This window comes from Barbus barbus (assembly GCF_936440315.1).
Source record: "Barbus barbus genome assembly, chromosome: 15".
In the NCBI taxonomy this organism is placed as follows: domain Eukaryota; kingdom Metazoa; phylum Chordata; class Actinopteri; order Cypriniformes; family Cyprinidae; genus Barbus; species Barbus barbus.
In genome coordinates, this window is record NC_136743.1 from 14,213,595 (window position 1) to 14,241,226 (window position 27,632).

Below are 27,632 nucleotides of genomic sequence, written 5' to 3' on the forward strand. Positions count from 1 at the left end.
CTACATTATTTCACATTTAAATAATACATTTAAAATGAGTAAAAACAATACAAATAATTTCCCCCACAAACTGGGTTTTTGTGATATATTAAACACACCCTGAAGATTAAAACAATTAAATTTACATTCATTGTGACATCAACACGGTCCACACATATTTATTAAATACATCTTTAATAGATTCATAAACATTGTCCAAACCATAGTTTTTTTTTATCTATAGTACAATTATCCATTTAAAGGTATTTATGCTGGTCAAACGCAATCCTATAAAGCAAAACTGAGAAATGCACCAACCCACTCCAGTACAACTACAAATAAAAGCAAGTAAAACAAAAGGCATCAAAGATCAAGAGGAATGACAAAACACATTCAGCACTTACAACAGCGGTTTCAACAAAAGAAAGAATAGAGGCTTTTTTTTTAAACATTTTTTTGTCTTTTTTACCATTAATGTTATTTTTATACAAGATGAGTGTGTTCATCCCACACAAGAGGTATTACTTTCATAGAAAGAATGGGATTCCTTTGTTAACAATTAACAGATTTCACTTCCAAACATCGTAACTGCAGACACGAGGCGCAACACACACATATATATTAAATCACAACAGCCAGCTGAACCATGAAATGCCCCAATTTTTCCCTAAACAATGATTCGACTTAAAGAAACGATTTGTGCTCTAATTCTGTACATCTATTTTAACATCCAGCACACAGTGCTCTAAAACTTACCCTTATGAGATTCAAAAGCAACTTGAACAAAGCCCAAAGGTAGAGGTCAAGACCATAGTGAGCACTTCAGTCCAGTCGTTCTCATCAGCTTCAATAGTTTCTAATAATAAAAAAAATTCAGCTTCCTGCTGCTCAAGATCATCCACTAATAGTGAAAACCTACAAAGTCAAGACCCTCCAAACTGTCTAACCCAACAGAAAGCATCAATGCCTGTGTAAAACATAAATGGTCATATTTATATTTCAAACTATATTCGAAGGCCTAACAAAACGTTAAAGGCCATTTGATACTCTCTCACAGGCCGCAGCCTCCTTAAAGGTATAACATGCCTTCATTTTGAAAGCCAATATATACTACACTCTTCTTAACTTAATACAGATCTCTTGCCGAGGTTTACATAAAGAATCTAAAAGCGCTTAAATCTTCGCATTGTGCACAAAAGGCTGCTGAAAAGCTTCGAACGTTATTGCATTTCTGTCGTGAGTTAAGTGCAAGACCAGCTGATATTTTTCCTTTCTTGGCTGCAGCTGAAAAAGTGCGATCGGTAAGGCGTTCTGCAGCAACCAGACGATGAAAATGTCAACAGTTGGGAAATAACAAGAAAGCCCAATTACGATGAACTCCTTGGTGTACTTTTCATACAAATCCAGTCGACTGTACGAGGCTGTGCGCGCTAAATCTGCTGAAATGTAAATGATGAGCTGTGTCCTCACGTGGCACGGCTCATTCTGTGCATACTTTCCAGTAGCTACGAGATTCAGCTCATTTCACACCATCTGGCAATGCATATTCAAACTGTCATACCGTCACCACATCTTTGAGGCAGTGCATGTTAAGTAGTTAGAATTAACTAATGCCTTTGTATATAAATAATCTATGCTCTAAAAATGTAAATTAGCGGTTGTAAGGAATATCTTTGTTAATTACTTCGATTATAAGCATACCTGTATGCCATCTTTAACCTTACACATACCCAAACAAACAGCTGTGCATTCATTCTGCTGACCAAGAGGCCATTGGTCGTCTAACTAATACTGTAAACATTAACCCAATAGCAATAAATTCCTTCAGAGCTGAAGCAGCCTAACTCATAGCAGCTAATCAAAATGATATAGATTAGAAATATTGTTACAGAGCAGCACCAGGTGTTTCAGTTTGTGGAAGTTCTACCAACATCCCATTAATGTGACACTGGGGTGTGTTTTGGTGTTTTCTCTCAAACTGGTTCAGCTTAGAGGTGCTGTTGTGCAGTTTGTATTTCCTAGGTGGGATAGGACGGCCACTTTATTTGTCTTTAAGCAGAGATGTGAGATGTGGAGGGGTACCGGCTAAGTGCTTCTGATGGCAGAGATGACCGTGAACGTGTAATAGATGGCCCCTCTGGGATGGTCTATAAAAGCAGGTCCTCTGCACAGATCTCAGGGATAGGTTGACGCCAGAAACAGAATGTACTGAACTCTGGGAAACTGAAAGCGGAACTTTGTTCTTTACTCAGCAAGGGAAAGACGTGATCCACCAGCTCACTCAATCTACTGTACCTACACAAACAGAGAAAGAACGTGAGACAGCTAATCGAAAACACAAAAAGGCGTCCTTCAACTCTCAAGAAGACCTTGAACAAAGTTCAAGAATCAGCTCTCCACCTTTGAATCAACATAATCTTTGACAGCTGAAGTCGACTTTAGAGATACTTTTATATAATGCTGCAGATCGATGTGCCCACTTACGAGGACTTGTTGCCCTTGGTTTGCTCCTGTATGAGCTCTCCTTTGGGGTTAACCGTAAAGATTCTGCAGAGTGGCACTCCAACCTCCTTGTAGGCAAAGGCGTCCTAGAAGAAACAATCAGAAGATCAGGCTTCAAGCGTCGATTAAGGACAACCTCTGCTGTTTTTTCCACCCAGTCCACAAACGAAAACATCATTCTATGTTAGTTCCTGACATTAGCAACGGTTTTATGATGAAATGGATGCATTTGCATAAACATTCAGTGTCTTACTACACCCAAACAATATAATTTATTCAGCTGGAAGCGATCAGCAGGCTGGTTCGTAGCAGCTGGTCATGCAGTCCGAGACTGTGCGTGTAGCCTGAGGGGACAGCGCTTCTAAGTTCTAAGCCTCAAACATGAATCTTTGCGCTGAACTTTGACTGCTGCTGAGGTCAGTGTGTGTTTAAAAAAAATTATAATAAGTTAACTGCATTCCAACTCACATTTGTTCGGTTTCCAAATGCGGCATAAAAGGGATGTTTGTTGGGCAGGAAAAGGTTCTTAATGTCAGTAAGGCATTCGATTTTGAAGATTTCTGGCTTCTTCTCAATCACCTCTCTTTTAGACAAAGAAAACATTTTGAGTAAGTGAAAAATGAGCAAGTATATGTATCCTGTTTAGTGTGATTTATTCACTAATTCAACTTATTAAAGGGATAGTTCACCCCAAAACAAAAATTCTGTCATCATTTACTCACCTTCATGTCCAAATTCGTATGACTGACTTACTTCTGCAGAACACTAATGAAGATATTTTGAAGAATGTTGGTAACCAAACAGTTTTGGTTACCACTGACTTCCATTGTATGGACAAAAAAAATATATACATTTCTCAAAATATCTTCTTTTGTATTATACAGAAGAAAGAAGTACAGGTTTGAAATGACATAAGGGTGAATAATGGTGACAGAATTATTTTTTGGGTGAAATACCCCTTAAAAACAATGATGTTTATATAATACCTGTGAAATGCAGAGAAGAGGCTACTGGGAGAGAGCATGAGGGGTCCACGGGGCAGGATAATGCCTCCGTCATTTACCCATTGCAGATATCCTCGCGTCATGTCTGCCATGCCAATTGCCCTTGCTGAGCAGTACAGGAATTTATATCCATTTCTGGAAAAAAACGAATGCCCTTTTATCAAAACATCGTTTAAAGGCTGCTTGTGTCGTTTTAGTGAAGAAAATGTGTCTTCAAGGAGGTTGAAGATTAAGAATGCAAACTCACTCAGCCACGGAGTGGTAGAGTTTAGCAATGCCCTGATGCGTCCAGTCCTTCCCAAACTGAGGCAAAATCTGCCCGAACACATCTGATCTGAAAGCACATAAACATACGTGTGAGCATGGCACGTACTAGAAAAACGAAAGGCGCAAAATCCTCTAGTGCATATTTGTTCTACTTGGAAGGAAGTCCAAGTCTCATTCAACTGGGTTCCTAAATATAGCTTCTGACATTCTTTTTATTCTTAGAACTAATAGACTTGTGAAGGAGAAAGATTTTTTTCTCAGCTTGGGCAAAACTCTGTGTCGTCTACTAATGAGGATCCTCTCCCCGTTTTAGCGTTTTATCTCCGGCTCTTTCTAAGTGGCATTATGAGAGAGCAAGATTTAAATTGGCTCGTTATGGTGACATCCTCCTCCTAGTCCAACCTTGGTCTAGGCGCACCCCACAGTCCTGCTTCACAGCCTCAGAGAGATGTGTCAGGCAAGCGGGTCAGAGAAATAATAAGCAGCAGTCAATCTGCCCGTTTGATGTTTGCCACCCACCAGCCACGAGTCTGGAGGCGGAGAGCGTTCGTTTGCATAGACGCGTTGATATTACAGCCGGCTTTGCAGTAATTAAAAACCAAAGACGGTGGAACGGTATCGCACTAATATTAGAGCTGTGAACTCCATCAAACAGCCAGTAAAACTCGGGAGACATTGTCCATTAAATGGTGCATTGTCCTCGTCACTGAAAGCGTTAGTGGAGAGGGCTGCGATGCAAGATCATTATTAGTGGTTGATTATTTGCCACATACTCAGAGTGCTCTGTCTTGCTCTATAAACATCTTTCTGTTTTGGCAGTAAAAAAACCTGGCAGTGAATGAGTCCTTCTGCAGTAACTAATGGAAATGTGTATGCACACCTAAGCCCTTTTTCCCCTCTTTCATGACTACAGTTAACTAGAAAAATTAAGAGCAAAGGTGGATTTTGCACAAAAACAACCCAGCACATGACTTTCATTAAAGGAAACACATGCTGTGTGTCTGAGAAATACATACTTGGTGATGGTTCCATCGATGTCTGAGATGATGACTTTGTCGTCCCAGTTCCAAAGGTAGATGGTGCCTTCACAGCGGCACGTGCCCTGGTACTGCGTTGTGATACTGAAGGTTACATCATTGGGTCCTTCCTTTAGTTTCAGACTAGCCTGTAAGTCAATACCACATTATCAGTGCTTCTCTTGACCATTACATAACATTAATCTTACCTGACAGTATTACATAAACTTCTGAAAATGAAGTTCAGATTGGACAGATGGATTAAAGTGGATGAAGAAAATGGTGCAGCTTTTAAAGGTAATATCACTTGATTAACATGGTTTTGATGTGTGAACAGTATCTTACTGCTAAAAAGACAGAACGTTGTCGTTCGTGTGAACAGCGCCTTTGTGCATCTACCAGAAAAGCAATTCTGTTAATTTTACACTAATTCACCAGGATTACTGTGTAAAAAGAGCTAATATCTGTATAGTTAACTAATATTAATTGACTAACTGATCTGTAATCCTTTGCACTACAAACTTGACTGCTGAATGCTGCAACAAATTTTATTTGATCATTTATGCAATGCAATCAGTTCATCTACACCATCATCTTCATTCATTTATAAATTCACGAATTTATTAAAAGACATAAGCATTCTTAAATGGAAGATTTTCTCTTGCGCAACTGCATCTATGCTTGCCAATAGGGGGCAGTCCAGTGCAAATCAACTGCAAGACACTACCCTTTCAGAATGAGTCACAGAGCTTTTACATAATTTCCTGGAGGAAGCTTTCCTGGAGGCAACAGAGCTCTGGATCTTTTAGTCAAAACCACAAGAGCAAGTGTTGGAGCTGCCTATGTAAATAGTCGCTGTGTGGTTTAGCATGGAGTACGTTTACAGAACTAAATATTTCTGTCTCCTAACAAAAGCTTAGACTCACAATTTGGTCGGAGGAGAGGCGCAGGGACTTGCGGTAGGCATGAGTAGATGTGTGGCTGTGGGGCTCAGACTGGACCTTGCGCTCCATTGATGATGCAGCGGCGCTCACCTCCTTCCCCTCCTCATCGCTGGACGAGTCCCTGGTGTCCACTCTGTGCTCGGAGCAAACATGAAATCAGTGAACTAAATTTGCAACCACATCCAGATTCCTAATTTAGACTACAACAGCACCACAGAGAATGAGACAAAACAGAAAGTAGGCTGGATCGTCCTGATTCACTTCTTCTGCATGAACAGGGGGGAAAAAAACTAGTCAGCAATCAGAGGAAGGGTCAAAGGTAAAACTGATACTTTTATCTTTTACAAATTTTTTACAACTAAGCCAGCTGACATAGCTAGTTTTATGCTCCCATCTATAACTTTTGGATGCATTTTGTTAGTTTCATTCAAGAATAACAACCAGTCTGATTATAATCTCCACAACTTCTAAAAGTGACAGGCAGGAAATGATGCTGTATCTGTCAGGGCTTCTGACTCACTTGCGGGCATGACTTTCAATCGACAAAGAGGAGCTGCCTTCCTCCATTTGGGACTGCTTTGTCTCCAGCTTTCCAGTGCTTTCTGACTGCATAACAAAACAAAAGAACATTAGTACATCAGATCACACATATCTACAAATCGCAAAAACAAATGTGTAAACGTCATCATTTAATTTTGCTGTTGTGACTGGCTACATGATCCTATCATCCTCACATGCTGTCAGGCTATTACTGAAAAGTCTGATGAGCTGCCTGGCCTATTTCTAGGCTGTAAAATTCCACAACGCAGAGTGGTGCTAATTACAGACACGCCAGATGAGGGCAGCGAAGGAGCCTGATGTATGGTGTCTGAATGACGGCAGAAGCTCTAGAGAGAAGAATGAACTTCAGAGGAAGCATGTTTCATCTTCTTTAAAACAAAGAATTGCCTCGTCCTTTTGTTCAGGCAATTGCGTGAATGTTGATGCTTGTGTAATCAGATCTAAAGACAAGTACTGGAATGCAGTGGGATTAAAAGACCAATAACTGCTTAAAGGTTTTGTTCCTACTCCCTAATTACATCTCAATAAAAGACCTTTATGTTTTAACAAAAAAGTTTATCTTTGCAGAGTGTTGTACAAATCTGAAGGTCACACCGCGCTGGTCTTACCTGTTTAATAGTGCTATCCGCTCTCTTTCTCCAGAACCACCAGCGGCCTGATTTCTTTGGCATCCTCTCTTTCACCCAAGCTTCCTCTGTATCCTAAACAGAACATTGACATAAGCTATTTGACCTACTAGAGTACACCACAGCACTGCAAAACAAACTTTACAGTACTTAAAAACAGCAAGTAAAAATATCCTATTAGTTCGAACAAAATACCTTGGGTAAATTCTTCTGAAATGCTTGCAAACTTAGGATCAAAGGGGCAGCCAATGTCCAATTGTAATACCTAAAACAACAAACAAGAAAAAGTTATTATATAATTTTATGTGAGCATTTTGTCAACTTTATACAACTATATTCAGAATATATTTGTTATATTTCAATTCAAACCCACCTGTTTCCTATTTTAACAACTAAATTCGGATTGTCTATGATAGCTGGATTTTCTGCAAATTCATGATATGTGAGGATATGCTCCATAAATTTTTCTAGAAACAAGCAGAAAGAGAACTTTAAAATCACTTGTATTACTCTCATTTGTACATCTCTTCAAATAGAAGCATACATTGATTTTCACACCATGATAAAGGAATGCACACAAGATTCAGATACCTTTGGAAATCTCTCCGTTCTCACCGAGTCCTCCACACAGAGACAGAGTGACGTCAGGGAGATCACTGGCAGAGTCAGACAGGCACTCAGTGCCACTGTCAGCTGCAGCACTGCCCACAGACTGTGGGGACTGAGAGCCTGAGTGCATCCCAGAATCCATCCGAATGGAGCCACCATCTGAATCACTGCGAATACACATTAAGGTCACCTGACACCTGATAAACTTGTTATGAGCTGCTTTCCAAGTGCCTTAATCTAGTCTTAAAAGCAATATAGGTCAGATGAGCGATTCTCTTTCTACCTCTTAGGAAAGTAGCGAGCAGCAACATCAGGCTCCAGCACATTCAGGTCATCCAGGTAGATGTCCTCTGGGCCCTGGTGCTGACTCCTTTTTGGAACGCCTAAACAAATTTACAGTCGGCAAACAGTAATCATACCAGAACAGCAAGCTCTAATGTTCTACAACAAGCGTTCCGCACTTAGGTGCTTTACCTCGACAGCACTAAATTAGATTGATTTAGGTGCACGGTTTTTATTTCTAGAACACACTGATATAATCTTGTTAAACACAATTTTATTTCTACTTTATCTACCCCCAACACGTCCTCTATCAAACAGAGATAATGGGCACTGGCAAGCCAATCAAACCAACTACCGACAGAATTTCCTAGAATGAGGTGCTTAACAGGCCCACCTTTCTTTTTGGAGGGCGAGTCAGTCTTGGGGCCAACATCTCCCAAGTCTCCACCCATATGAGCAGCAGAGGCAGCAGCTAGAGCAGCAGGAAGGCTGTTTGAAGGAGTGGAGGTCAACACTCCACTAGGCACCGTCTCCAACTCAGACTCAGTGGGAGTTTTGGGGGTCACAGGGGTGCGGGGTTCAGGCTTGACTATGGTACAGCCAGGAGTCCCTGAGGCCGGTTCTCTTTCATCTGTCTGCATGGCCTCTGAGCTCAGGATGACTCTGAAGTGAGTGTTCTCTGAAGGCGTTATGGTCACGGTCTTCGGCAGCTCCACCTTTTCCTTCTTTGAAACCTAGGAATTACAGTTTTGATGAGTGGCAATCAGCTTAAATTTAATCAGACCTGTTAACTCAAAGTCATAGCATAAAACAGAAAATAATTTTGCATTATATATTCACTTATTAATAGGCTCAGAATCCATTGGTTTTCAAAAACAAATTCTGTGGTGAAAACTGCAGAATGGACTTAAACATGGTAAAAGTGTTCATTTATTAAACAAACAAACACATCTAAAGATTATGAACAGGACAGAAAATCTTTCAATGTCTGAAACTTTATATTGCTAGCACGTTGTGTTTATTGCCTCTTTTTGATCTCATTTGTAAGTCACCTGGGACAAAAGAGTCTGCTAAATTAATAAATGTAAATCATGAAGGATGAACATTCAGATTCCACGTATATCTTCAGTATTTCCTTCATGTGAACAAAATAAATACAAATAAATTACATGAAATTCACAGGAAAAAGTTTTGGTGTAACTTACCCTGGTAGATTCTGGAAACTCTCCCCATGTCCACTGCATGTGTGACTCCATTTTGAATAGGCTCTCTGAAGGCCGAACGACCAGTTCAGAGTCACTCTTGGGAGAAAAGCCCTCTGACATGGCATGACTGCACAAAATACAATAACAACAGCAACTCGCGTGAATTGAGACAAAAGTGAATGTGAAAATGAAAGAGAACTGAGTGTCTTCAATTCTTAAAACATATATTTGGAAGTCCTCCAATATGATAAGGATCAAAAACATATCTTGAAGTGCGTATGAGAGAAATAATAAGCAGATACAAACCTATCTGATGGAGACCAGTCTCCGTCAGAATAAGGGTAGTTGTCCAAAGAATGACGAACTGTTGGTAACTTGGGTTCAACTTCTCTAACTGTACTAATTGAAGATGATCTGAAAGACAGGTTTTCCTTTAAATCACATGTCTGCTCCATCAGATATGAGTATATCTGATGTGCATGCATCAGTTAGTACCTGGTGTTGGAAGCAGGGTCCTCATCAGAACTCAGGTCCATCTCAAATATATCATCTGTTGAAGGGGTCGAGCTGATGACGGCAGGAGGGGTCAGCTCTTCTCGACGTGGGTCACCTTTATGCTTCTTTCTCCGTTTCTTCTTCTTCTTGGCTGCCCCGGTGCTGGCAACAGGGGGATCAGGAGGGTCCTCGGGGTCCAGTGGATCATCATCCAGGTTTTGACTTGACCTGTGATCACCTCCGATCCAAAATAGGTGACTCTCAGTAGGGATGGGGGAGGTAGCCAGGTGAGCTGGTACAATCTCCTACAAAAAAAAAAGACCATTAATGCATGGCAGATTGACCGTCTTCGTTTTTCAAACAAAATGCCAGTCATATATAAAGATGTTTGGTGCAGTCAGTCATGTGAGTGACAATACCTATGAACTAGAGGACACTTACGTTCTGCTCCTCAGTTTCCTGCACAAAGAAGGCTTCTCCATTATCTCCCAGCTTCATATGGAGATCCACAGGCTCCCCGTTGATCTCTATGTCAATCTGAAGGAGTTGCAGAGGATTCATGTAAAACACAGCCTTAATATAGAAGCCACCAACAGATGTAGCTTCAAACTTTCAATAAAGTTACACGCCATAACTTATCGTATGATCTGTGCTTTCATAATTATCCAACACCATGATTCTAAATCAAATGTCTGACCTTTGCAATGTCCCTTTTTATTTTATTAAAGAATATCTATGTACGGCATATGTGTTAGATGACCTTAAAAAGCCAATATCTGTTGACATTTACCCTGCGATTCCCTTCTGAACTCGTGACTTTTCACCCTGCACATCCAAACTCAGACAAGCAGGTTTACTCTCCTGTCCACCAATGCAGTTTTAATCGTTTGTTCACAGGAGACACAATACCCATTGAGGGGGATCTAGCCACCAAAACATAATTAGCGAATTTGCGCCGCTCTGAAAGCACTGCAGCCAGCTGACCCGCAAAGAGTATCGCATCACACACCTGATACCACGACCCAGCACAACAGCAGCCTGATATTGAGCTGTTTGAGTCTCAGATGACATCCACAGAAACATTATCCTTCAGTTAGACCTCCAAGGAAATATAGATTTATTTCCCTGTGTTCTGTGTTTTTTAGTTTTTTCACAACTGTTTCTTTGGACTGCTCTTATACCAACTCGTTTTGTCTATACAGGGGCCTCTGAGCCTCAGTTTCACTGTTGCTGGGTGATTTATGCATGCAGAGTAATGGGCCAGAATTTTAATGTCGGTGTAAATCATGACCCTGAGTAAATCTCGAGGAGAGAGCTCTCTTACGTGCGTGCTCGTGGACAACAAGATCTGGATTTCATTTCACAGCACAGCAAGAAGAGAGGGACGGATGTTGTTCTGACTCTTAATGACTGTTTTGTATCAGCAATCTAATTTATTTACTTTAACAATCCAGATCTATTTCATAATAGTGGTAAGAAAGCAAGGTCAACTGTCTCTTATCTGTACTGTGGGCGAATGTGTTACACCACACTGTCTGACACGACAAACTGGGTTTAAAAATGGCTAATCTGAGCTTGAAACACTTTTCAAAGGTTGCTGAAACGAATCTACTGCCATCTTCCAATCACAGAGGCAACCTTGATAAAACTCTCACTCCTCTGCCTCCATTTCCTATCTCTTTTTAGTCAGAGAAACCTGTTGCCATAGCGACCACTTCTTTCTAAACCTCTTCACACATCCTGTAGATCGTAAGAACCGGTCCATCCCCCATCCACTGCTGTTTCTCATGCACACTGGTAAATGTTTTATGCTAAACATTGTAACACATTCTGTGTACTACAGATGATTGAAAACATCCAAATGGCTTCAACATGGAATGCTTTCAAATGTTATTTATTGCCTATAATCTTGTTATCTACTGCTGGAGATAAACAGAATATCACAGAATGCACAATTTCAAAAGAAAAATCCTCACTGATCATGTCTACAGCCCATTTCCTCAACAACTACAACATGTCACTGTTTAAATGAGAAGAATTGAACATACCACTTTGGCACTCACATGGTAATAGATAAATAATGATTTTCCTGTCTTTCCATTCGAGCATTTATTTAGCCTGTTCTGTCAATGCTCTGAGTCTATTTACATGCAGTACCCTCTGCTGGAGTCTTCTGTCACGAACATGCCAGCAGAGAAACATGTTTATAGAGCTGCTACAAAGGTACAGGCCTGCTTATGCATCATTGAGTGTTTTCAAATGAACCACCACAGACATGCACAGATGAAGGCATATTTGAAGACAACAGAATCATGAGGACATTTGTGGATTCAAGCTGAGCTTCTTTGATCCGACTTGTGTTTGCTCTTTCATCCAGTCATTATGGTGCAAGATTAATGCTGCCATAGGCTCCAGACTGGAAAGCAGAAAAGCAAATATTGTCCAAAGCTCAGATCAATTACATTGATAGTGACCTGTCTGTGGATTTTCCTTTATTCTGTGTTTTGAAAAGTTTTCAGAAACTCACTAGCTTGATAAAAATCTATGCCTTGGACTTGTTGATAACACTCACAATTTATCTTCCTGTTTTATTTGAAAATCCTATTTGCACTTCAACACTCACCACTTTCTCTTTGGAGCGCAGCACACCCAGTTTTCCGAAGCGCACATGGAAAGGGGAGCACTGGTAGGTGCCGTCCTTCTGCCGGACCACCACTACATCAATGCAGCCTGAAAGCGTGGCCTGGTTAATCCCCTTATACAGCTCCTTCATGGTCACCAGCACCTGACCGGCCAACTGCCCCACGTAATTCATGGTGTCCGCCTAAAGAGAGAAACAGAAACCAAAACTAACTTAACCTTAAGACATCACACAGCAAACAGGAACTACTCTTTCTTTAATCTTTCCCACTGTATCTCTATATGGCAAGTGTTGCACGATCTCCCCTTAACTCATTGTAAAAGTTAAATTCTAACTTCTCTTTGGCTGCCTGCCTTTTTAAAACTGTTATCAGCAGACGGCTTAATGCTGTTTCACAAGTGGTGGTCTAAATGTGCTCCAACCAGGGCTCGCAAAATTTCTAAATCCCTGGTAGTCCTTCGGGCAGGTACTCTTCAGATTTTGGAAGCCCGAAAATTAATTTAACTAGCCCAAATAAAATAAAAACCATAAATGTCAATCAAAAACATTTTCAATACACAAATATCAACGAATATCAAGGAAAGAGTTTTATTTTACTATTTACAAGGTATCTGCAGAATTCTTAATCTATTTAAGGCAATTTGAAAAATTATTTCTTATACCATTTAACGTATTTAAAACTGTCTAAGGCATTAAAAACTCTTCAATTTAGTTGTATCAAATTTAAGGACCCGTGGGAGTTGAGCAAAAGTTGAGCAAAACTTTTCTCTATTGGGCGGACATTTTGGGCACCTGAGCAAAAGCATTCTTTATACCAGACCTGTACAGCATGCACACACAAAAGTGTGTAACTTTTAACTTTAATGTGCCATTTAGATTTGATTTGACCCTTGATGTAACTAAATGTACATTTTAGGTTACCTGAGAAAACATTTTTACTGTACAATACACTGCAGGTCAAAAGTTTGGATCAATAATTGTTCTTATGCTCATCAAGACTGTATCTATTTGAAAACAAATACTGAATATTATAATATTGTGAAATATTATTGCAATTTAAAATAAATGTTTTCTATTTTAATATACTTTCAAATTTCATTAATTCCTGTGAAGAAAAGCAGTATTTTCAGAGTCACATGATCCTTTAGAAGTCATTTTAATATGCTGATTTTTAATCAATGTCGGAAACAGTTGCACTGCTGTATTTTTTGGGACCCGTGTTATTTAAAAAAAATAAAAAGTTAAAAAGAACAGTGTTTAGTCAAAATAGAGATTTTGTTTTACAATATAAACTATTCAAAAGTTTGGGGTCAGACATTGTTTTCTTTCTTTTTTAAAGATACTTTAAAAAAGTTTAAAGAAAGTTAAATAAACTTTATTCAGCAAGGATGTGTTAAATGGATAAAATTGATAGTAAAGACTTTTGTATTGTTAGAAAATATTTCTATTTTGAATAAATGCTGTTCTTTTAAACTTTTTATTAATCAAAGAAAAAAAGTAACAGGTTCCAAAAAAATATTAAGCAGCACAACAGTTTCAACACTGATAATAAATCAGCATATTAGAATGATTTCTGAAGGATCATGTGACACTGAAGACTGGAGTAACTGTGCGTTCACACCGCCGGCGTCGAGAGCGTCAAAATTCGCCCTGGCCGCCCTGACTGAGACGCTGTAGAAAAGATTCGTGGACGCGCTGACGCTCTGACGTAGATCGTATGCTCGTCTTGTATTTAAAGGAGCCGCAAAAGAAACAAGTAGGTTGAGCCAATGAAAAGCCATTTGTGTGGTGTGGATTTGTGTTCATGGTTAAGTGCTAGTCTAATTTCAACATTATAGGAGACATTTACTAGCCTTGGTCTTTAATTAACATTAATTTGTGTGCAGCCTACATTACAAACTGTCCAGATTGAAGTGTAGCCTTAATGTAATTGGTCAAATCGGTGTTGTTTTGAGCAAATAAATTGCATGCCCGCTGAAAAACAAACGTTGTAGCGGGAAAATGTACCCTATAATTTTTATTTATTTATCTCCCTGTACACAAACAGGGACACGTCAAATATTATCGGGAAACCCGCCACAGCAATAACTAATCTCTCTTCCATTTTGCATGGGAACTAATGTGGTCGGAACCAAAGTTTACAGAACTGCGTTCTCTGGAACCCTCTCAAGCGGAGGACTTCTACATTCCGATTGGTTGCCGCCCAACCGCGTCATAGCTCATTACCATAAAGTTGACCTGATTTCAACTCTCCTCGACGCTCTCACCGCCCAAGACTCGCCGCGCCGCTCTCGCCGGAGCTCGCCGCCGGCTCTCATTGAAAATGAATGACTTCCGGCCGCTTTGACGCTCTCGCCGCTGGCGGTGTGAACGCACAGTAATGATGCTGAAAATTAATTAACAAAATAAATGCTATTTTAAAGTATAGGTATTAAAATAGGAAACCAATATTAGAAATTGCAATAATATTTCACTATCACTGTTTTTCTGTATTTTTTAAATGAATACAGCCTTGATGAGCAAGAGACTCAAAGTCAAAGATATTATATTATATATATTTTTTTTTTAAATTTATGTTTCCTGACATACTTTGAATGTGAAAATCAATGCACATTTTTGTGGAATCGCTGGCATTCTTCTAGTGCCTGTTTAACAGGTATAAATGACCACAGCAGGATATGGTTGCACAAGCGGTTGCAAATTTAAGAAAAGTGACTGACATGTTTATCTATGATAGTTTATTTATTCAAAAAACATCCGGTCTAAATTTAAGGTTAACGCCTAGGGTATGAGGCGACATGCTAAATTAATCCCCAGCAGACTGTGTTAGTGAAGTTCAAAGAAACAATATTTCTGGAATTAATTATTATGCTAATGACAATGAGTTTCTGATTTAACAACATGGCTCATTTTAGTCTTTATGAGGTCTAACAATGTGAAAATAGGCAAGTTATTTTTAAACATCAGATCAAGGAAACCACAAGATTAAATACTGTCACAGCTTGTATAAAATGCCTTGGGGGGGGGGGGGGGGGGGGGGGGGGGTAGTAGTATTCTCTACAAATAGCTAAAGTAGAGAATTCTCTCTAACCATAGGGGCAGCCAAAAAGGTCTTAACAGACTTTGCACCCATGGCTAACCTACTTTTCCCCCAGCACAAGTCACTATTTACATGAACCATTTTCTCTGAACCATTCACACACGCAGTTGCCTTTAAGAAGAGAAAGAAAAGGGATATGCAAAAAGCTGAGCATAGAATAACAATAAATAACACTTGGCCCAACAGGAAGTGCATTTAAAGTATAATACATAACATGCTGCACATTATTGTAAAAAATGGCAGCATAGAGGATGCTTTATATTCACAACAGTACCTTGTCTGTAAAATTGGTCATATGGGGTAGAAAAGAAATTGTACTAGACATTTAATAAATTTACCCTCATGAAAAACACTACCGTTAAAACAGTTGGGGTCAATAGCATTTGTTATGTTTTTTTAAGAAGTATGATAATAATGCTAACATTATTTGATCAAAAATACAGTAAAAAAATAGTCACATTACTATTTAAAACAACTGTTCTCTATTTGAATATATTTTAAAACGTAATATTCCTATGATAACAAACATTAATTTTTTGGATTAATTTACTTTATTTTTAAAAATCCTGTTAATCTTATAATTTTGAACAGTATATATGATGACTGAACACTTGTTGCAAAGTGACATTGTAACTGCATGATATACTATTATTATTATTATAAAGAAAATAGTGTTATTCTGCAAAACAGAACAATTGACCTCAGCCTCATGCAACCTACTTGTAGCGCAATTTATAGAGGACACTGTGAACATGGGTCATCGCTGTGACACTCATATCAGCGATCTCCACATATCTAAATATTTGATTCTCAGAAAACAGCCTGAACAGAACAACAAACATATGACATCCACAGTCAACCAAAGCTCAGCCTTTAAGAATTACAAGTCCATAAACTTGTGACTTAAAACTTTTAATTGCTACAACACATAAGACCCTGAACTGGATAACTATATAAATATCATTATGTAATGCCAATCTCTTATTATAGCTTCTTTTAGAATTTTTTTTTTTTTTTAAACATAAGCTTTCAATGTGAGTTCATAAGTTTTTGAAGGTTGTAATGTTTTAGCAATTAAGCAAATAAGAAGCTAGCAAATCCCATCCCAATCCTGACAACGGCATTTTAGTTCAATCTAAATAAAAGGCTTAAGCCCTAACATAAGTAATTCGTTCAATCGTATTATTGGCTAAACTGTAACTATTCTAATATTTTCATTTGTAAAATACACTGGTATGCAATTTTCACCCACTGGCAGTCAGCGTAATGCTAAAAACTAGCATAAAGATTCTCAGACTAATATTAATCAGCTGAAGAAGCTTCTCCGGTTTTAAATTCAAAGTGTAAACAGAAGTCATTCAATGCAAAATTAGATTAAAAAAAATATATAGGTGTGCCGGTCTGTTTTTTAGAAACTGTTCATAAGCTTTACCTGATAAAAGAACACGTTTTAAGGCATTTACATGACCTAACACATTGCCATGTTAATAGACATAATCAATGCAAGATTGTGCACGTAAACAGTCAGTGTGCGGTAATTGCTAATAATAGCACTTAACTAATGCTAAACTGGACTCTTAACTCTACACCTAGAAGGCAATGAACTGTCTCATTTGCATTTCTGACTCACCCAGGACCATGATGCCGTAAAGGATGAGGACTCATCTTGTTCACTTCCTCAGTGCAGCTGCCAGTGGCTTCTGGTTCTGCCCAAGGATGGAGTCTTTTCATCACTATTTATCTCTGGTCTTTCCTTCCTTAGAAATAAACTCTTTACCTGTGTCATCCTAAACACTATGTCAGGTGGCCCGCCTATCTGGTCTGACTCAATGACCTTGTAGGGCATAAACATAAACTACTGTAACCTTTCTGACACTGCATAAAATTAAAATAAAAAACAGAAGCTGCATTTTAGTTTCGTCAAATCACGTCATATTAAAGAAGACCTAACAAATCAACTAACTGGGTATAAGAACCTACTCTCACTAACCAATAACGCAAGAATAAGAGGTCAGCAGTTCTGAAACAGATAAGACTTGTTTCCGACGAGGGGGCGGGTGAAGTTGACCGCTGATAAGGGCCATGAAAAGGGGGGCTGGAGGAAAAAAGTAGTTGTATTTCACCCGTCTGTGTAATCACATGAGAACGTCCTCCATGCTGATTCTGACAAACATTCAGCTTACTTTAGTTTATCTTCTATATAGCCATAGGAGCCCACAAAGACACATTGGTGAAATTTATTTCACATCAATTCTGAGTCTAATTTCATGATTTTATTTTCATGTTATAGCAAATAATTAATTAAATTGTGAATATTATAAATGCATCAATTTTGCCAAAAATAAAAATAAATAACATACAATAAAATCAATAGTTCATATACCACAAGCAAACTTATTAATCAAAACATTACAATGTACAGTATGAAAGATGGATAATTTAATTCTGAGATTTGCTTGAGAAAAACAAATAAATATATAACCTTATAAATATATATATATATATAACCATAAGTTATGAAAACAATAATATTCTTTATAATAATTAATTTAAACATTATTTTTAAGGAATATCATGTTTGTCCATGTTTTAACTTAAAATACCTCTGTTGTGCAGCACTTTGACAAAAATAATGTGTTGTTAAATTTTCATTTGATAACATTTTAAAAATTTATTCAAATGTTAAAGTATGATATAGATGTACATAAGGCTTATGGCTTTATTTTGTAATTGTTTTTTTTTGTTTTAGTTTTTTTTTTCTCAGAAGGGAGGCTTACTTTCATTAAAATGATATCAAGTTTGTTGCAATAAAGGATTTGTTCACTCAAATAACTTATTCTTATTCTTTTAAGAGTCATTGTTACTGATAAGAATTATTGTTTAATATATACCGTGAAACCGTGATATTTTCTAAGACGATTATCATACCGTGAAAATCTCATACCGTTACAACCCTACGTATAGATTTTTTTTTTTTTACAACAGTTCAATAAACAAGAAGTTAATTAAGAGACTTGCGGTTTAGACACCATATTGCCTGTTTTTGCTCTATTTTGAAAACAAAAATAATGTTGCGTCTTGACGGTGATTCGTTCCTGAATGAATCAACTGTTTAAATGATTTGGTTCAGTCGCAATGACACCTACTGGCGGTTTTAATTTCACATTTAAAGTATCTTTTGATTTTTTCAATATAATTTCACATGAGTATTCAACATTTTATGTCTTATATATCAAAACATTATTTCTACATTTGTAACTGCAGGTTAAATGCATTCATGTCCTGCATTAAACAGTGTGTAAATACGTCTAAATGCCACTTCAGATGAAGCTTCTGTGTTTCCTCTGCATTGCAAAGATTAATTTTGTTGATACTGATTTTATTTGCCTGGTAACAGCCCAAATGTCTTATTATTCTAAATAACTGATTCCTTTAATTAAAAACAACTAATTTGAGATTTATAGGCCTATCCCAGTGGTGTCAACTCAGTTCATGGAGAGATGCAGCCCTGCCGAGTTTAGTTCCAACCCTGCTCCAACACACATACATGTAGTTTTCAAATAAGCCTAAATGATTAGATTATTTTAGATATAACCCTAATTAAACACATCTGATCCACACTGTAAAAAAATTAAAGCGGTTTCAACTAATTATTATTTAGTAACTAACTAGTTCCACAGAAATGTTATGTTCAGTGAATTTCCAACTTCAAAGTGTTGCCTGAATTGTTATTTTTTAGTTGGCTCAACCTTTACTGAAGTTTTATTGTGCACGTGAACGTGTTTTTATTAGTTTAGTCAACATTAGCATAGCTAATTGTTGACTGGATTTGAAAATAACCATTCATTCGATGTTTTTTTAATATATTTGTGTAGACTTAATATAATATGTCCTCTCAACTAAGGCCAGGGCTCCAAACTGCGACTAAAATGGTCGCATTTGCGACCAAAAATATTAATTTGCGAGTGAAGTTTTTGCTGAGGTCGCCACTGGCGACTATATATAATTTGCATGAAAGGACTTTTTTCCCGATTGTTTTGCGCTCACATCTTTTGTTATGTTCACGTATTAAACTTACATAAGACGATGCGCATCAAAGTTTTACTGGAAAAGAGTTTCAAACAGTCCTCGTCTCTGCCGCACACAGTCTGCTGAACGCAGTGAGAGAGACCTGAAAGGGCCTGTTTACACCTGCTCACTTCATGCATTTTCTCTGATCGGATATCTATATGATTTGTTAAAACGTTTCCCCATTTACACTTGGCCACATAAATGTGTCTTCGCAAAACGGATATAAATCCGTTCTTCAATTCCCGCTTCATATGCAAATATAACGGAGTTCACGTCAATGAAAGCAATGGATAATTTTATTAATTATCAGCTAATTTCAATATCAAGAGAGCGCGCGGCATCAGCACTGGAAAGATAGGCTAGTCTCGCTACTTTTAATGAAGAAGATTGTGTGTTGAGCGTCTGCGGCTTACTTTCAGTTTCATTCAGTTTGCGCGTCGCTTGCTTAAGAAATACTCCGCTATTCATCCGCGGTGATGCTTGTTGCATTGCGCTGTCATATCTGACTATAACATGCCATATAGGCTATAAAACGCTCTCACACGTCTATTATTTTAATATTATGGGAGGAGTAAAATTACCATATGTGGTTTCAACAACCAGATGCATTTACACTTGTCCGGTCGATCTTCTTATCGAGATCAGTCTATATGCTGTGTTCTGTTAATGCATGGACTTCCTGTTATTTGAAGCGCACTTGCCATCCAGTAATCGCAAAAAGCTTTGTGCTGTCTTACTTTTTAATAAACAAAGTATCAGCTTTAAAATGCTACGAAATTCAAATGATGCGGTTTGGGTGCTCTTTAATGCGGACCACAAGCGCACACTTTGGGTAATATAAACACCAGTACCCGCGTCCACACGGTCCGTGTATGCGTCCGGATCGCGCGAGCGGAGAGTATCGCACTTAATGCTCAGGCGCGATCTCTTTAGCACCTCAGTTAAAGCAGCAAGTGAACCCATTATATATTTCGATTTACTACTATAGTATGAAATGAACATGATCAAAAGGTAGGCAATAAGAAAGCCTATAGTAGCTACAACTTACTGAAATGTTTTATGTAAAAGCTCATTGTTTCAAACTGAGGAAATGTATAAAGCTTGTAAACATTGCATTGTAATACATTTACCTCAGAATAACCACTCAGTGTCCATAAACTCATCAGTCAGCTAGAAAAATAACTATAAAGAGGAGCGTTTTGCTATATTCATGCGCTGTTGCATATTAATATTTTTACTTATTCTGTTGTACATGATTCAACTCCTCCTATAAAATTGCATTTTACTAATGAAGAAAAACAGACTGAATGTGTGAAAGACGTGACAACATTTATAGGATGCACTGCACTCAGTTGCCAAGTGATGCTTATGGTCCATGATATTGGTACAGATTCTGTGTAACGAACAATTCTTTGTGACTGTATATTTCAAGTTGTAAAAGACATTTAATTCACACTTTAAGTGAACCTTAGTCCCCCGGTCGACCTGATCATCTACAAGATGGATTAAAATGCTGATAAAGCCTAGAAAAGATAAGACATAAACACATGACGAAATGATTGAAATGTTAAAATAGGGGGGAAAAATAAAATGATAATAATAAAATAAACCACTTTTATTCTGTGGCACCTAAAAAAATAATTTGGCGCCTAAGTTTTTCTTTTATAGGAGCCAATGGCTCCTTACTCGATTTTTTTGTCTGGAGCCCTGAAGGCCAAGCAATAAAATTAGCTCAACTTAAATATTTTTGCCCTTCTATTTTGTTAATTTGATTTTTTTACAGTGCAGCTATTTAATTAGGGTTACATCTATACTGTTGTAGGGCTGTGGCCCTCCAAGTAATTTTTAGACTGTTACTTTTACTTTACTTAAGTAAAATTTCACTAAGGTAATGGTACTTTTACTTGAGTAAAATATTTCCGTACTCTTTCCACCTCTGCTGGCCACTTTATTAGGTACACCTTGCTAGTACCGGGTTGGACCCCCTTTTGCCTTCAGAACTGCCTTAATTTTTCGTGGCATAGATTCAACAAGGTGTTGGAAACATTCCTCAGAGATTTTGGTCCATATTGACATGATAGCATCACACAGTTGCTGCAGATATGTGTCGGCTGCACATCCATGATGCGAATCTCCCGTTCTACCACATCCCAAAGGTGCTCTATGGGATTTAGATCTGGTGACTGTGGAGGCCATTTGAGTAAAGTGTCATGTTCAAGAAACCAGTCTGAGATTATTTGACCTTTGTGACACGGTGCATAGAAGTAGCCATCAGAAGATGGGTACACTGTAGTCATAAAGGGATGGACATAGGGCTGGGCGATAAAACGATAACGATATGTATCGCGATAGACACGTGAACGATATCAATAAAAAATGTGTTCGATAAAACGTTCGATATTTTTTATTCTTCGTCGGAAGAAAACAAAGGCTGCGAAGCAAGTTTGGTTGCATTAACAAAGGCACTCGCTCTCTGGTAACCTAGCAACGTAGGGAGTGACACGCTAACAGCCAATCATGTAACAGTATCATGTTTGGTTGCGCCATATCGTTGTCTCGTGTCTAAGTGCGCACGCGCAAAAAAAAAAAAAAAAAAAAAAGTGCGCACGCGCGGCTGAGAGTGCACGTCTGCAGCCAGACCCTATTGGCTGGTCTGCTGGATTCCTCTTCATAAGCAGAAAATGAGTGCCGCAGCGAGCGAGGAAATTGTAAATAAAAGAGAAAGTCAGCTCCCAGTATGGCAGTTTTTGGATATTATAAGTCTGACCGTAGTCAGACCAAATGTCGTCTGCAAATTATGCAAGACCGTCGTCCCCGCCAAGACTGGTAATACCACAAACTTGATGTACCACCTTAAAAAAATATCAATAATTATCGATATCGACCGATATGAAACACTGATATCGTGATACAGTTTTCAGCCATATCGCCCAGCCCTAGATGGACATGGTCAGCAACAATACTCAGGTAGGCTGTGGCGTTTAAACGATGCTCAATTGGTACTAAGAGGCCCAAAGTGTGCCAAGAAAATATCCCCCACACCATTACACCACCACCAGCCTGAACCGTTGAGACAAGGCAGGATGTTCTTTACACCTAATTCTAACCCTACCATCTGAATGTCGCAGCAGAAATCGAGACTCATCGGACCAGGCAACGTTTTTCCAGTCTTCTATTTTCAAATTTTGGTGATCCTGTGCGAACTGAAGCCTCCGTTTCCTGTTTCCGTTACTGTTGCTTTTCTATCATTTCTAACCAGTCTGTCCATTCTCCTCTGACCTCTGACATCAACAAGGCATTTTCATCCACACAACTGCCGCTCACTGGATATTTTCTCTTTTTCGGACCATTCTCTGTAAACCCTAGAGATGGTTGTGCGTGAAAATCCCAGTAGATCAGCAGTTTTTGAAATACTCAGACCAGCCCGTCTGGCACCAACAACCATTCCACGTTCAAAGTCACTTAAATCCCCTTTCTTCCCCATTCTGATGCTCGGTTTGAACTTCAGCAAGTCGTCTTCACCACATCTAGATGCCTAAATGCATTGAGTTGCTGCCATGTGATTGGCTGATTAGCAATTTGTGTTACCAAGCAATTGAACAGGTGTACCTAATAAAGACCGGTGAGCGTGTGTGTATATATATTAGTGTTGTCAAAAATATCGATATTTCGATAAATATCGATACTGAAATATCTGAACGGTACCAATATTAATTTCCCGATGTATCGATACACCGATACTAGCCGAGCTGTCACTTTCACTTCTCTCCAAAGGCGTGTGGACAAGCACCACATGTGACCGCACTCGTCTCCTTCGCTCTGGTTAAATAGCAAAAGTGAAGTGAATAGAAAGATGACTGCTCTGGTTGTTAAAGAACACAGCAGGGGCGCTATCTGTAGGGATCTATGATCTCAGCGATGCAGAGAGCGCGCACGGAATCGTGGAATCCAATCATAAAAACGGAATTTACAGTTTAACGCGGAATGTCATGGAATTTGTCAAAGTTTGGATGAATTAATCAAAAGTAGGTCATTACACTTACATCAAATCGCGATATGGACTAGTATCTGTAAATATTAAGCTGCAAAAGTCGTTTTAAATATGAATCCTGCATGTTCTGCGCGTCTCTGTGTGAATGTGCTGCACGTGCGGTTGTGTTTACTAATGTGGCGCTGGCGGTGATTTCAGCGTATGCCGTCTCAATGAGGACATAAATACATCAACAATATCTCCAGAACTGATCTGAAAGGCACTTTACGAGCATTTTACCATTTAATTTGAGTAAAACTAGCGTCATATCATACACACACAGAACTTTAAAAGTATTCACGGCAACCCGTCAAAATAAAAGTTCGATCAATTCAATCATAATTCAAATAGCCCTGAGATTTTAAAATAAATATTTTAATAATTAAGTATCACATTTGCATGTTCACGGTTCTCTGGTATCGCTTAATGGTCACATGGCATGCAGGTAAACAAAATATTTCTTCTTTTTTAGTAAGTGAATTATTTTGATTGTTATTTTTTAAATTATTTATTTTAATTTAAAATTTTTATGATTTAATTACATTTCTCTTTTCATTAAACTCACAAACTCCCTGCAGTTCTTTTACGAACCCCAGTTTGGGAAACCTTGATGTAATATAATGTTTAATGCACTTCATGTTGTTAATTACAATGAAAGGAATATATTTTCTCACTCTCTGTATTTTTACATCATGTTACAAGATTATCCTGTTTAAATGTTTAAATCAATGTGATAAACGAGTTAGGTCAAAAGTAATCCAAAAGTAATCTAAAAGTAATCTGATTATTTTACCTAAAATGTATAATGTAATGGATTATGTTACAGATTACAATTTGTAAGTAATCTACCCAGCTCTGATGATATGCAAACTACGTTTTCTCGGCTGGATAAAGCAAACAAGCTTCTTTTGATGCTTGAGTTTTGATGGTTGAGGATTGAGAATTGCAATCAAGGTAAAGACGATTGCGGTGACGTACAGGAGTCGTAAGCAGACGTGAGTCTGATACACCGTCCCTGCATCCCAGTGTGCATACTATCCACCCTATCTGCCCTAAATAGTATTGAAAATTACTAATATCACATAGACTTTAGGATGGTGTGCACATTGGGATGTAGGCCGTGTTTGATTGTTTCAGTACATTCACATTGTTTCCACACAAATTCAGGATAATGTTTTCATATGTCTTGTGTATGTTACTGTGTTTAGTCAGTGTGCACAAATGTATCAGTTATATGAACTTCTTATATCATTTGGTTCTTTGGTGTCCTTTTGGAGTCTCCCAAATGTCCTTTAAAAAAAAAACAAATAGATAGATACATATCTAAATTTATCTTGAAATAAGCTTGCAGAAAGTACAGTTTTGTGAGAATCACCCTTCAATCTTTTGGATTACTTTGCTGGATATAGTAAATAAAGACTAAATTAACGTATTAAGCAAGATAAATGGTATGATATATGCTAAATTTCATGATAAGTGTGCGATTAATCACACAAAAAGGGTGCCATTAATCGCAAAATTTTTATCTATTGACAACCCTAATATATATATATATACATACACATATACATACAAGCATGCTAATCTAAGAAGTTCAAAGGTTTGTATGTTCACCTGCTCTGTTTAACTGACAAACAAGACCTAGTGTAGAATCAAATTGGTTTGTGTATCTGTGGTCTCTCCGGGAACGCCTCTAATTACAGAGGGCGCGTGTATCTGTCAGGTACATGTTATCAGTACTGCTGTACATAATGAAAACATTAGGTGTAGTACAAAAAGTCTGTAATTTGCCATGATGGCAGACCAAGTAGTAAAGGCTATTGACCTTTAAGGCTGCATGACTATTGCATAATCATAACTAGCTGTACACAAAAACTCCACTAATCGTTATTCTTAAACTAGACTGTAATTATGAAGCACAGAGTTCTTCACAATAAACAGGCAAAAAACTGCAAGAATTTAAGGCTACTTGGGTGGGGATATCAAAATTATTAATGTACTGTGTTGCTCACACAAAGTTGCAGGTTAAGTTCTAAAACGTGACCAAGGAAGAAATGAGTCAGTTAAAGGAATAGCTCATCGAAAAATGAAAACTTGCTTAAAACATTCAAGATGTAGAAGAGTTTGTTTCTTCATCAACAAAGATTTGGGGAAATTTAGCATCGGTTTACCAGTGAATTGAAGTAAAAAAATGTCATATTAATGGATGTTTATTACAAACACACAGATTTTCACTTTACAAAATGTTAGTTGATGGGCTGGAGTTGTGTGGATTACTTGTGGATTATTTTATGTTTTATCACCTGTTTGGACTCTCAATCTGACAGCACTCATTCGCTGCAGAGGATCCATTGGTGAGCAAGTGATGTAACTTAATGCTAAATGCTATCTTGTATGGCCTGTGGGTGAGTAAATTTTCAATTCTGGGTGAACTATTCCTTTAACAAAACCACAATCTTTTTTCTATACCCCTTTGACCTTGAGCAGCACACTTTAGTCCATTTTACACCGGTGGGACGGTCAAATTATGTAATGGGAGTCATTTAGAATGGAACATTTACTAAATGAGCTAAGTCTTATGTTCAACCACCCACTTTGCATTACATTTCTTGTACTTTGCTGTGTCATGAGATGCGAGGCAACATGCCCAGCATGAAGTCTTTCACTTACATAAAAAGGTGATTCAAGTTCAGTTACAAAGGGCAAACAAGCCAGTGGAAATGAGCAGTCTTACGCATTCTCTCCTACTGTAAAACAGTTATAGATTTATATAAAATCCAAAATAAATCTGAAATGTCATAATATGCACTTTAACAATTCAGTTCCTCAATTCTTCAGACACCCTTGAGGTTTCATTTTCATTTCAGTTCTTTCATTTTCATTTCAGTTATTTTCACATTTTCTAGTAAACAACATGACAATTGTCAATCAGGAGAGACATATCAAGCATATATGATAACAGCTATAAAAGGTAACCCAATGTGGTTCCAAGAAAAAAGTTAACATGGTGATTTGCATTTGACTTCAAAATCAAAAGTGCTTTTGCTCAGTTGTAAACAATTTCAGACAAGTTTGTGTAAAGCTGTATTTATCAGCACTAATGCTCACTAATACTGTATATTATAAGCATGTTACTGCTTAACAGTCATTGTCTGTAGCAGTTATTACAGCAAAACAATTTGTCAGGAAAGAAAGTGCTGACTGTTGTAATTTTTCCTATTAAGGAGTCGAAAATAACTGTATTTGAACAAAATAAAATGTTCTTTTTCAAACAGCAACCATTCATACATTATTGGTCAGTGTGCAACACTCCTGTTGGCCAGTGCAAAGACATAATGCTGCTGTTTAGTGAAACTGTAGTGTTTTGGATACAACAGCAACTCTACATACAAGCATATAACGTTAAGTGACTTTATTTATTTTTATACAAAATGTGCCATTAGCCTGCTCTAAATGAATAAATAGATAAAATAATTAAGTTAATGAGATTATGTTTGGTTAAGCGAGGTGTTGGGTTAGAGTGAATGCTCCTGTCAGAGCATCAGCATTGTGGTTCACGTTAGCTCGACTAGCCGACCAGCTAAACTGACATTTACATCCCTATGCTATCAAATTACGACATGTTTGTGTTATTAAAACAGGTATTTTATACGTTTATATGATACGTTTGGCCAAAATGGTCACTCAGAAATGGTCTCGTGTAATGTTTACCTTTCAGCTGCTGCTGTTGTTGTTGAGAAATTGGACGATATGTCGCCGTCTGCTTGTCCGCTGCTCTCTCTCGCGCCGACGTTATTCAGTCATTTCTGAACGAGCACCGCTGACGGCAGTGAATATTTACACCTCTCAGCGCCAACCCAAGCCCTCCTGGTTGTCTCGTGTATCATAACAGTGGGCAGTTTTTCGGAGGGTCACCGCGAACCGATCAGGTAGCGGCTCACACACACAGCGGCGGCAGGGGTTGGCCGTGACGCGACTGAGGCACTTCAAACAGAGGCCTCTCACGTGACCGCCACAGCAGAATTCCCCCGAGCGCAGTCTAGAATTAGCGAGATAACCACCACAACCACTTCCTTGTAGAAGTTTGTTTGTGATTTTTTTGTTCAGTTACTTGTCAGTAAATAACCGGTTACATGTTCCAAACTTGATTGATGTGCTTACTCGTGCACTTGATGAAATAGCCCTAGCTTATGTTCACAGTGCAGGTCCTTAATTACGCTCAAGTCACACATTTTCTGCATTGCAATGGGTTAAATTTATTGCACAGCGCTGACTCTTGGTTTTCTGATTAAGATCTGTG

At 38.2% G+C, this 27,632-nt stretch overlaps 1 protein-coding gene across 2 annotated transcripts; it reads right to left on the minus strand.

The window, feature by feature from the left end:
- Nucleotides 1-55: 55 nt before the first annotated feature.
- On the minus strand, nt 56-27,328 carry LOC306881046 (phosphatidate phosphatase LPIN2-like). Of its 2 annotated transcripts, none has more exons than XM_079434932.1 (20): nt 27,044-27,328; nt 12,114-12,314; nt 9,932-10,027; nt 9,491-9,795; nt 9,302-9,409; nt 8,996-9,122; nt 8,185-8,524; nt 7,792-7,891; nt 7,491-7,675; nt 7,273-7,366; nt 7,095-7,164; nt 6,882-6,974; nt 6,233-6,318; nt 5,695-5,845; nt 4,769-4,917; nt 3,733-3,819; nt 3,468-3,620; nt 2,950-3,064; nt 2,464-2,567; nt 56-2,274 (listed from the first exon to the last, which is right to left on the minus strand). In XM_079434932.1, exons 2-20 carry the CDS (start codon nt 12,303-12,305, stop codon nt 2,127-2,129), a joined length of 2,703 nt encoding a protein of 900 aa, XP_079291058.1. In that variant the 5' UTR covers nt 12,306-12,314; nt 27,044-27,328; the 3' UTR covers nt 56-2,126. The 2 variants fall into 2 exon arrangements, with proteins under 2 accessions (XP_079291058.1, XP_079291059.1); XM_079434933.1 differs by lacking the exon at nt 27,044-27,328 and adding an exon at nt 16,862-17,001 and having other exon boundaries at nt 61-2,274.
- Nucleotides 27,329-27,632: the final 304 nt, after the last annotated feature.

What these genes read in the sequence shown, in the direction of transcription:
- LOC306881046 (XM_079434932.1), bottom strand. Translation starts at nt 12,305, where the DNA reads ATGAATTACGTGGGGCAGTTGGCCGGTCAGGTGCTGGTGACCATGAAG. An exon ending in GACCCTGCTTCCAACACCAG is followed by an intron (nt 9,410 to 9,490) that starts GTACTAACTGAT and finishes CCTGTCTTTCAG; the next exon opens with ATCATCTTCAATTAGTACAG. An exon ending in ATTGAAAGTCATGCCCGCAA is followed by an intron (nt 5,846 to 6,232) that starts GTGAGTCAGAAG and finishes CTCCGAGCACAG; the next exon opens with AGTGGACACCAGGGACTCGT.